Genomic DNA, 11,838 nt, shown 5'->3' with positions numbered 1-11,838 from the left:
TGCTTAATTATCAAGTAAGGACATGAAGGAGCATATTGCCTTCCCAGAGGATTGCCTTCTGTCTGGAGAGGACTACGGCTGCTTTTAAATTTAAAGGAATGCTTCCCTAATTTAATACTGTGTCGTTACCTAAAATTTGAGTTAAAGTTGGTTCTCCATGGTCCTGAGAACTTTAAGCTGCTGTTCTTTTCCCTCTGGGCCTGCAGATAAAGGGATGGAGTTCCCAGTCTTGGCAGTAACTCTGCCTGAGGCCAGAATGCCTTTGCCTTCAAGCAGACACACAGAATCATAGAGCAATCTAGGCTGAAAGGGTCTTGGGAGGTCTATAGTGCAACCCCCTTGCCTAAGCAGGGACAAATTCAAATATAGACCATATTGGTCAGGGCCTCCTCCTGCCAGGTTTTGAAAATCCCCAGGGATGGAGATGGTTGGGATAGCCTTGAAAATCCCAGAAGGCATCATGGTACTCTTCATCAATGCCTTGATTTTAAAAGATAGGTGTCAGTCTGGGAGTTTTGACATATGAGAGGCATAGAAGAAAAATAAATACCTGAGCTAAACTTGAGTCCCTATAGTGGCATAAATATTTTTTTTTAAGAAGGGTTGTTAATCTTGATATATAATTGTGAAAAAAAAAAAAAAGCAGATCCTATCACCCAGAAAGCCAACCATGTCCTGGGCTGCATCAAAAGGAGTGTGACCAGCAGGTCAAAGGAGGTGATCCTGCCCCTTTATTCTGCTCTTGTGAGACCTCACTTGGAGTACTGTGTGCAGTTCTGGTGTGCTCAACATAAAAAGGACATGGATCTGTTGGAACAAGTCCAGAGGAGGGCCACAAGAATGATCAGGGGACTGGAGCACCTCCCATATGAAGATCGGCTGAGAAAGTTGGGACTGTTCAGCCTGGAGAAGAGAAGGCTGCGTGGAGACTTTCCTGTTAGGGTGGTGAGGCACTGGAATAGGTTGCCCAAGGAGGTTGTGAATGCTCCATCCCTGGCAGTGTTCAAGGCCAGGTTGGACGAGGCCTTGGGTAATATGGTTTAGAGTGAGGCGTCCCTGCCCATGGCAGGGGGGTTGGAACTTGATGATCATAAGGTCCTTTCCAACCCTAACTATTATATGATTCTATGTCTGCAAACCAATATTATTAATCTTCCTTTTCTCTGTAGCAGCACAGCTTCCTCTTGACGCCCATCCTGAGCTTGTGGGGTTGGGCAGGACTAGGAAAGTCCAGTTCTGAGGGCCTTCACTTGTCCAACACTAGTGAATAATAAAATCTGATTTTTGACGTTTTCCAGCCAAAATTAACAATCTTGCTTCCCTCTTTCACTTCACCTCTGACTCCTAGCACCGTTTTCCCTATGTTCTCTTCCCTCCGTGTCCCTCACAAGCTCTGTTTTTCAGTATGACAAGCTGCCTCTCAGGGCTTGCCCTAGCCAGGGTCTGGAAAGAATGGACAGATGAGAAAGCACCTTAGAGGGTGGCGCAGTGCACACTTAAACTATCATTAATTTAACTGTTAACTGGAAAATCAGTTGTTTGGTGACCTTCTTATTTAAGCACAGACTGTGTGCTGCTAATCCTTCTCCAGCCCCTTCTTACCTCTCCCTTCCTTGAACAGGACTCTCCGAGTGCCTTCCTTTTGCACCAAGAAGCTCTCCCTTGTGTTGACGGCAGTTGTGCAACTGCACGAAACTTGCAGAGTAAGGAAGAAGACTCATCTGCTTCTGTTGCCCCGTCACTGCAGCTTCAGTGTTTGTCTGTCCTGAAGTAAATTGCTTCTTATCACTTCTCCGGTAGGCAGAGCAGTATCTGTGTTTTACTGGAATTAAACTGCACAGTCCAAGAACTGCACTGGGCGAAAAAGCAGACCCGGATACTGAATAACCTAACTACAAGTCTCCAGTCTCTACCTCCAGACCATCCTCCCTGATCAGCTATGGAGAGAACTAGTGACTGCTCTGCTCTTTCACATACCGAAAGACTTCTCAAATACCGTGTCTTTTGGTGTCTGTAGCTCATGGGATGGGTGTGCATCTGCACATCATATCATGTAACATTGTGTGCTCCTTGGAGTACAGCAGTCTGTGGAAGTTCTTGAATGACACTTGTTACTTTCTCACCTCATGACCAGTTGTGCTAAAGAAAACTGGTTGGTGAGTTGTAAGCAAAGCTGTGCAAAGTGATGGAGAGACAGAATTCACACCTAGGGAGAAGAGGTGAATAAGGAAACCTTTTCCTTAGTGCATGGAGGAAACAGGGGGGCTATGCCCTACATATTATGAGGTTGAACTGCATAGCCCAAGAGTGCACAGTAAGTATATGGAAAAGCAGACAAATCTCTACTCTTTTCCATAAGAGCATCTTCTCTGATCATCTGCCTGGGAATCTGTTTGGGTTTGGCCTTAAGATCTTTTAAAAATACAGTTTTATAGTTTTGGCCTATGTAATACTGAAGGTGCAGGGTTTGAATGTGGACTGTAGAATCTGTTAAGGAAGTTGGTGTGAGGTTTGTGGGTTGTAGGAAGGAAGGGTTTAAAGCAGCCGTTGGATCAGTTCTGTAAATAGCTGGTTGGCTAAAGAGCATGTTCTGTTTAGAAAGTGTGAAAACCGTCATAGAAACCTTTTCGTATTATTACCCAGGGAGGAAGCAGAGCTCAATGGAGTCAACCATTTTTGAGATTTGTGAACTACTTGTTCCGACTTATGCACTCTCCCCTTGCAGAAGATGACTAAGAATCTGGAAGTGGTTTACTCAGAATGGAGTTTTAAATTGGTATATTTATCACAGCAAATAGAAAAGACTAATTTAAAACAATAAAAGTTGTATGTTCTATTAACAAAAATGAATTAGAATTTCTGAGTAACAGAGAGGCAGAAAAAACAGTTGTTCATCCAACATCCACAGCAACTTCCTGTTGGCTATATATATGAGAGTCAGCTGTCTGTATGAGGTTTGTATCATTTCCAACAGTGGCTGCCCTTTTCCCATGGATTTGTCTCTCTATTATTGTCAGACTTTATACTTTAAAAGTTAATTCCTCTTCTGAATTTTTAGCCTTCAGAAGTTCCTCTGAAGTTTTCACTCTGTTCTGATGACACAAGTGATAAGGACTGACTGCTCACAAAATTCAGAGAAAAATGTAACCAGAGTGCCTAACCGAGGTGAATTTCCTTTTCCTGTAATCAGAAATTGTCCTTGTGGAGACACACAATAGCCACAGTAACTGTTATCTGGCTAATGCTAGCAGGGTAGCAGCATGTTTTAATCACCTGAATTTTGCAGCTGGTTGTGACCAGTTATGGACATGAAATGCTTTCTGTATTGGACAGCTAATCAAACCAGCTTCAAAGTGAACTTGGTTAGCTTTATGCCTTAGTTTCAGACTTAATGTGATGACTAAGATTCTATGCTGCTTTCCATCTGAGACAGGGCATATTTACCATGCAGAGAGCATGCCTGCTTCACACAGCTCTCAGTGCCCCCTGAGCCCACAGAGCAGTGGAGTAGGAGGCCTGCTGTCTTGAACATGTCTTAGTAGGCAGGTGGAATGGCTTATGCACCCATTATCGCAGGCATGATTTACATTGAACAGGAATGTAGGATTGCAGGATTCTGTTGAACCCCAAGTGATGTTTGTCAATGCAGGGCATGCAGTCTTGTCCTGCATTTACATAATGTCCAAAGGAGATTGCAAATCCTCTTTCATCAAACTAAATGAAGTAAAAGAAACTCTGAAGAGCCAAGTGCACTTGAAAGAAAGCCAAGTGTCAGTGTTGTAGAGAATAAATGCCAAGTACAAAGTGTGGGCAGTAACAAACACTCCACCCTACTAGTTAGTATAAAGTTTCCTTTATACTGTGGTATATTATGGTATTCCTTCCATTAATATTTTTGCCACAGGTTTGTATCAGTGATCTCAGTGTTGCACCTTGTGTCTGGGGTGTACAGGTAACAATCATGGGAGGAAAATACAGAAGAAAAATTTTACATAGAGAAGCATTTCTGTTCTGTGACTATGTCCAACGAGGAGCTTTGCTGGGCTGTTGCAGCAGATGTTACAGAAAGTGACCATGGTAGTAACAGTTCTCTTGTGCGTCATTGTTAAGTGGTCAGCAGTTGTTCTTCCTCAGGCATGGAGGATTCACAATCTCTTTAATTTTCACAGTTCTTAGAAAGAGCCACCCTTCAGATAACAGCTTGGAGAGGAGGTCAGACAGGTGAGAAAGCTGCTTCCCCAAGAGCTTGCTTGTAGAGGCAGAAAAAGCCCTGTGTACTTGACGATGCCTTTTCCCAGAGAAGGTGAGCGATTTACCAAGAATATCCCTAACATCACAGCTGGTGAATTGCTTTGGTGAGGCACGAGGAAAAAATGGCTTATTTTGACTTGTTATTTATCCTAGCTCCGTATCAAAATCCTTTCAATGTAACCGACAGCCCATAATTCCACACAAGAGATATTCAGACTCCTTGCTGAAATCCCATGAAGTCAAGGACCTCTGTCCGTGGAATTTTCATCCTAGAGGCTTTCCATGGTTACAGCTGTGAATTGAGGTCAACACTGGACTTTATGAATTACACATTTTCTCTTCTAGCTTGCCAAGATGTGTCACTCTCTGATTCTCTGCATGTGCAGAGACTAAAACAAGGGAGGTATGTTTTGGGGACTGAAACTAGATGGATATTGGTGGGGCTTATTGGAATAACAACCAATGCAGATACAAGGGGAAAATGTAGAAAAACTGGAAAACAAACTGTCTGAGAAAAGTGTGTCTAAGGATAGAGAGGACAGAAATTAAATTGGTACTTTGACAACAAATCCACTGGGATAGACTGGGCTTTGTTCAATTGAAAGGTAAATAACTGGATGAGGTGAGGAATGCAGCTGGGAATGGGGAGGCAGTAAAAATGAGGCAGAGATGAGGAGTCAGGAGTAAAGAAGAGGGAGGTCTGAGTCAGAGATTTCTGTGGTGGGGTGGAGCATAAGGCCCCAAGCTCTGAAGGGAGGCAAGCAGGAGGGCCTATACCTGCTGAAGAATGCTCCCCTTGAAGGCTTAGGTGGAGCCTAAAATCCCAAGTCTTACTGTCAGGAGAAGTGTCAGCCCTAGGTTACAGAGCCCTATATTCATGGTATCTAAATGTAGCATCTGTTTAGTTTATTTCACCTGTGAGGTGAAACACTAAGTTCCCATCACAGTCAGAGAAGATTTTAAGGAAGGATTCAGTTGCCTAAGTATCTGGATCTGCATCCACTTTTGATGTCATAGAAAATTCCTGAAGGTACTCTAAGGTGCCCAAATGACTGCAGACACCTACTTTCAGACAACTGTGTTCCACCTGTGCTCAACTTAGTCCCAAGAGTCCAGAGAGATATTCAAGTGCAGACTGTGCACAAAATGAGACACAGGCTTGCATAAATGCTTGCATATACATAACTAAATCTGAGATTTAAATATCTATATCTATATATAGATAGAAATAACTAAACCTATAGATAACTAACTCTGTCTGCAGTCTGCACCTGGGCTCCAGATTGAATGTCTGTGAAACATGGAGGTATGGTGTTTCTCTCAGCCTTCACTAATATTTGACCATAGAGTTCATGACAGTGTACTCTTGCCGTAAGTTACTGTCATAATTCAAGTAGCAGAGAACAAGAGTTTGCAAATCCCTGGTGCACAACATGGGGAAGGAAAGAGAGGAGCGTGTTGCTTCATGAAGAACTCCTTTGTTCATCTGTCGGCTCTTTCAAATCCCAGAAAACCAGTCACAGACATATGTCCAACCCTGGGTGCTCTGCTAGCCAAGCATGCTGGGGAATGCCAGACTTAAAATTTTCTCCTTTGCTGCACAACCTTGGTTCTTCCACAGAACAGGTGCATCCTGTGGGGAAGAACAGAGTGCATCATGTGATTGAAAACAACAGCAGGATGTAAGCACAAGGAACTGAGTTCAGGCTGCACCAATACCTTGAATTCCAGCATTGCCTCACAAGGCAATGACTCAGATTTTCTGCTTTAATACTTCTGTTTCCCTCTTCCAGTCCTATATGCCTTATGTGTTTGGAGTGTGTTCATCAAATCTATTTAGAAAATTGGATGTGTGAAGCAAGCAATGCAGTACTGATGATGGAGTAACCTGTGGAGAATGGGAGGCTTACTGTCATCATTCAACTCTTGTGTCAAAATCAGTCTCCAACTGACACAGCAGTAAACAGGTATTTGATCCTTCTGGCTAAGGAGTCAAAGGCAGCTTTGACAAAGGCACTCAGATAATTCAGTTTTTAGATACAGCAGTAAAGAAGAGGTGTCAGGAGAGCTGGGCTAGATCTTTCAGTGTATTAGGGTGGGCTAGTAACATGATAAAACTGTTTCCTGGGCTGAAGGCAGATAAGTAAGTGCTAACGGAAAGTTCTCTGCTTTCTGTGTTATTCTGGTCTTTTGGGATCTTGCAAGAGCTTATATAGAAAAAAAATCACTTCTGTGGAGGAACATGACATGAAAATAATGATGACTAAACAGGCAAGATAGAGAAGAACAACATTCATCTCTCAATGAGGGAGTAAATCTCTTTTGGGGTCCATTTACCTTCAGATTTTGGTTAATCTTGGTGTTTCCCTGACTTAAAGAAATGCAAGAGCAAGGTTAGTGAGACTGGCCACTCTTTTGTTCACTCCTTTACCTCACCCCTTGTTTCTCAAAAATGTGTAGAGATCATCTCTCTTCCTTTTTCTCCATCTGTTGAAATGCCTTACAAGAAGTTCCAAATAGGCTTTCTTATACAGAGTGGGAAGATTTAGGCTCATCTATATTGAATATTTAGAGTACAGGTAAGCTTTATGAGTATTACTGTTATTTCTACCTTAGGACACCTTAGACTTAGAGGCTTTCCTCGTCTCTGATGAAGTGACCATGCTTATTCTGCCTAGGTTTTCTGTTGTAGTTACAGGACAGGAAACAAACAGTTTCTCCTCTTGGGATCCATAGCCTTGTCACACTCAAAAAAGAATGAGTCACTTACCAAAGAAATAGCTGTGTTATTGTTTGAGTACATTCTGAAGTTCATGTTTATCTGTGTTTATCTGTGAAGTTCATGTTTATCTGTGGCTTCTGCATGTGGATTCTCTTCGCACTTGTTCTCCCATCAGGGCAAGATGCTTGTGTTCTTTATAAACGAAAGCTATCATTCCCACTCAACACAGGACAAGAGGTAACGGACACAAATTAAAACACATGGAATTCCATCTGAATGCAAGGAGACACTTTTTTACTGTGCACGTGGTCAAATATGGGAACTGCCTGCCCAGAGATGTTGCAGAGTCTCCATCTGTTGAAATACTCAAAAGCCATCTAGGTATGATGCTGGGCAACCTGCTTGAGCAGGGGGGTAGGATGGGAGGATCTCAAGCATTGCCTACTCTGTGATTCTGTGACTCAGGAGCTTCAGATTCTAGAAAATGAAAAATTCCTTTTGCACCTAGCAGCAGTGCCCACTCATTCAGCATGCTTGGAAGCAGAATGCCACTGCTTAAGGACATGAGTGAGGTGGCATTTTCTCTAGTTGCAGCTTATCAGTATGGTCCTTCTCACATAATTTCTCCTGTCAGGCCAGGTGCTGACCAATTACTCTCCTTCCTGCTACTTACATATGCCATGTCATTCAAGCAGACCTGCAGTACCTGCAGAATACTATAAAAGCAGGTACAGTACATGTAAGGCCTGGATGTGTTAAAGACAGACAATGGACATTTTAGCATTCATGCATAGAAACGTTTTATTGTAGTGATGTTACATAGGAGAAAAACAAAAGTCTCCCTGCTCCTGGTTCAAGGCTATGCTGAGCCATAAAAGGACAGCTAAGTGCTAGCCAAAACAAGTTCCTACATGTAAAAACACATTGCACTTCCAGTCAATTTTACAAGGTTATAAGGACACTACCAATTTATTTTATTTTTTTTTCTAAGCTGTAGCTTTAACTATTTAAAGCTGGAATTCAGAATGTTTCTTTACAGGAGTTTTTGTTGTTTGGGGAATTTGCCCCTTATAAAACCAACCCTGAAGGTACTCCTTCTTTCTTCCAGCTTAGCCTGTCCAGTTTACATAGACTAAACACATCTCAGGCCACATGAGGCTTACTTGATACATCCTCATAATGACCCTCTAAACCCAGGCTTGGTATACAATGCTAATGCTGCTTAGTGATCAGACCATTCTCATCACCAGCAAGCAGGAATTGGGGATTGCAGCAAGTACAGGGGATTTACGGAAGAGTGCTGAAGTGACCTTAATGGTAGAGCAGCTCTTCCCCAGTTCTTCATGCAGAAGCCCACTTTTTAATGCAGAAGCCCACTTCCTGAGCAGGTAACCAGCAAAGGATTGCATCAGCCTGACACATACATGACAAATGGCATGGAGTCTGTGACCATACAAAAAAGAAAAGGATCGTGGGGCAGGTTTTGGACCTGCCAACCTTTTAATTGTCCTTTCAGGGATACAAATACAACACTTTATCAACAAATAACTAGCTTTTCCACACAACAGGTTATGTACAACATATTCACTTACATTTTTACATAATACACAGGTCTTCCCCACCACCACCTCTTGTGGTGGAAGAATGTCAAGCTGACAGACACTTCAAGAGAGCCTCAAGGAAAAAAAAAGTTCATGCAGAGCTCACTTATGCTTGGTCTCTTGAAAGTAAACTTTAAAAAGAATGTCAATTTTAACAGTATTTACTTTGTACAGTACAAAGAGAAGGGATAGGCTTTTTAAACATAGGATTCCTTAGCATACTGGATCTGTTCTACCTCAAAAGCTGGCTGGCTGCACCTCCGAGCCACATACTCCAGTTTGTTCTTTTGATAGGATTCAGACATGGCTCTCAATCGGTAGACTCCCGGGGTCACAGGTAAACTCACACGGGAGTTTATTCCAACAGTGACACTGAGGGTTTCGGTTTCCACATCAGAATTCTTCACTGCAGAAACTCTGCCAATAGGTAGATCCCTTAAAGCCATACATGTTGCGTCTTGTGCACAGCTGCTGCTTGGATGAGGCAGCAAAGTGTCCTGGTTTGACATTTTTAATCTCATAGTTTGAACTGTAAGACTGTGAGAGGCAACCTTAGTGTCCAGGCAGTTTTTAATAGCTTCTTCATAAGAGGGTGGTCTTCCAGGATTCCTCTGGTCTACCTCTCTGAACACTTCATCAACTGACTTGAAACGGGGCCTTGGATGATGCTCCACAGGCAATGGTTTGTTATCATCAGGGATGTTCTCCTGGACAACCCTGCAGGAGAACTGTTCTTCTTTCTTTGTGAAACTGTCTCTCTGAAAAAACATGTTTTTTCCAGGCCCCCAGCTCTGGGTTTTGATGAGTGTTTTCCTGCGGTTTGCAAAAGAGAATGACATGGAGTGCTTTTTGATCTCTCTGCTAGGCACACTGCAGTCTTCAGTGGCCTTTGTGGAAAAGGACTGGGGCCTATTTAAAAAGTTTTTTTTGGGACTAGAGGGTGAAACTACGGGGGAGCTGGTGAAGACTGAGCCATCAGAGCTCTCCAGGGAGCAACTGGAGGATGTTTTAGGTAGAGAGTCAGTTGATAATTGTGAAGGTAAGATTGCAAGCCGTTTCTCCAGTGCCTCCAAACCTAGCTGTTTCTGCCGAACTGGAAAATTGTCCTCACTTTTGTTTAGCTTCCGATTCCTTATCCTGCCTTCAAGGCGGTTCTGGAAGGACAGGTCTGGCTCCGAGTACCTCCTGTCCATCATGCTGATGTCATCTCTGAAATTAGTCAGTGAAGAGCCAGAGGTTGGGCATCTTCTGCTCACACTAGTGCTCCTCCCTTTGGGATGCTCCACCTGAGAGGTACTAGGGCTGCATTCAGCTTCTGGATCTGGGCTATCATAGGCAGAGTCATTCTGATGAGCAGCACAAAGGTATTCTGTAGGGAAAGAGGACCTGTTAGTTTCCACTGATCATGTGAGGATGAAAGGGAATTATATGGAAAGAGTTCCTGTAGAAGAGCACTGGAACAATGTCTTAAGCCCTCTACAATTGTGTTTCCACAGATGTATTCCCATATCAAATTAAAGAACTTAGCCCAGCAGTCCCAGTCTGTGACATCCCCCATCCATTCTCATACCTGTGGAGCTGTCTGTGTGCTCCAGTGACTCAATTGAGGAACACACAGGCAAGGTAATGTCCTTCCCAAATATTTCTGAGCAGTTATTTATGAGGAACTCCACCAATGCTGTCACCTGCATACAAAAAAAAACAGTTTATTTCAGTCAGAAGGGCGGAAAACATATTGAACAGTCTTTCCTGCCCCTGCCTGCATGTACGAAGGGAAGCACAGAGCACGGTGGCTTCTGCCAAAATTCTAGCTTAAAGTCAGAGAGTTCTTGTCAGGAAGACAAGGTCTGATGCTGCAGACAAACTGATCTGCCCCAATACAGACAAAACACCATCAGCCACAGCTTTGGCCTGGCTTCCAGGGGGCCCATGGGTATCAATGCCCACTGGTGCCCCTTTACCCTCTCTGTGCAAAGAATGCAGGAGCTGCACTATGATGTAGGGAGCTGTGGAGAAAGTGCTTATTTTGCTCAGGGAGGTGAAACAAGGGGCTGCCTTGCCCATCACATTGCAGGCACCTGAGGTAAGGGCACTCCCAGTATGCAGGGGTGCTCTTTTGTTCAGCTTTTGCAGTGGCAGTGGGATCCCTCTGGATGATCTGAGCTGCCTGGAAGGGGGTGGCTGGGTGGTGAGTCAACACACCTTGTCATTCATCTCCTTCTGCACTTCCAGGGGGATCGTATTGTCTGTCTCTGGGCTCAGCATATTTGGGCCCACGCAAATGGCCAGATTGCTGGAGTCCATCCTGCTGGTCTCAGCGTTTTGGCTGATGTGGTGGAGCAGAGAGAGCAAGTGCTTGAGCAAGGCCAGGTTTGGCCTCGGAAGCTTTTCAGCCACCCTGCATGGACAGAAATAAAACGTGACGTTAATTCATGGTGCAGCGGCCACTGCTTCTTCATTTGAGCAAGTTTCAATTAAACTGAGACAGATGACACTTCCTCCAGGAAGAGGCATGTGTGTGCTTTTGTCACTGCTTAGCAGAAGTATCATCCAGAAATCCCCAGCAGCAGCTGAGCGTGTGGTTAATTATAAGACCTTGAATTACAAGGTGTTGATGGAAAGGCAAACACTACAGCAGTCCATGTCCTTGAGTAGATGGGATGACATCAGGAGATGTCACTGCAGGCTTCCCAAAGGCATGTGAAAGCCTGCGGTTGTGCTGTGCAGCTTTCAAAGCATTCCCAGCCAGCCTCCACATCTGCTCCTTCTGAAGGGCAAAACGTGGTGGCGGTCTGCATGTGCCTGACCTCAGCCCCAGCAGATGTGCAGGCTCCCTGTCACAGCCTGTCCCACAGCACTGTGACTGTGTTAGTGGCACACTGCAGCCTCTCTCCTCTTCCTAAAGTAGTGTTTTCACAGGACAACCTCAAATAACTTCAGGAGTGCTGTTGCTATAACCCTCTAAACCAAACCCTGTGGAGCAATAGCAAGATGATATAAATAACATGCTTTTAAATGAGACTCTCATTTTTGAGAGATATCATTGGCCCCTATCAGCCTCTCCATCACACTGGGACTTGTTGCAAAACTTCCTGGTTGCAGAACTTACTCTTTCAATTCTTCAATTTTTTCCTGCTTGCTTGGCTTCTCCAGAGCTTGCATCCACTTCTCGTAGAGGTTGGCTGACAGCAGTTTGGAGGGAATATTTCGGAGGAAGTCCTGCAAGGGCAAGAGATTTAGCTGAGGCTGTGGACACTACCCCTG

General features: G+C 43.9%; 2 protein-coding genes across 2 annotated transcripts in view; one reads left to right on the top strand and one right to left on the bottom strand.

Moving 5' to 3' along the window:
- The window catches only part of ZC2HC1B (zinc finger C2HC-type containing 1B), a gene marked incomplete at its 5' end in the record, with an annotated part of 264,177 nt that overhangs the window by 75,948 nt on the left and 176,391 nt on the right, over positions 1-11,838 (top strand). The window lies entirely within an intron of this gene.
- The window catches only part of TAGAP (T cell activation RhoGTPase activating protein), a 44,376-nt gene continuing 40,963 nt past the window's right edge, over positions 8,426-11,838 (bottom strand). The window contains exons 9-12 of the mRNA XM_061378117.1: positions 11,684-11,793; positions 10,777-10,972; positions 10,145-10,259; positions 8,426-9,943 (exon numbers count right to left, since the gene is read on the bottom strand). Coding sequence (XP_061234101.1) covers positions 8,772-9,943; positions 10,145-10,259; positions 10,777-10,972; positions 11,684-11,793 — 1,593 coding nt within the window. The 3' untranslated portion in view covers positions 8,426-8,771. The remainder of the gene's footprint in view (positions 9,944-10,144; positions 10,260-10,776; positions 10,973-11,683; positions 11,794-11,838) is intronic.

The sequence above is a fragment of the Neopsephotus bourkii genome, unplaced genomic scaffold (assembly GCF_033783945.1).
Source record: "Neopsephotus bourkii isolate Nb327-2 ecotype Australia unplaced genomic scaffold, CSIRO-AGI_Nbou_v1 NB_1765, whole genome shotgun sequence".
Classification (NCBI taxonomy): domain Eukaryota; kingdom Metazoa; phylum Chordata; class Aves; order Psittaciformes; family Psittacidae; genus Neopsephotus; species Neopsephotus bourkii.
The sequence above is the reverse complement of the archived record's forward strand: the minus strand, read 5'-3'. Positions and strand labels throughout refer to the sequence as shown.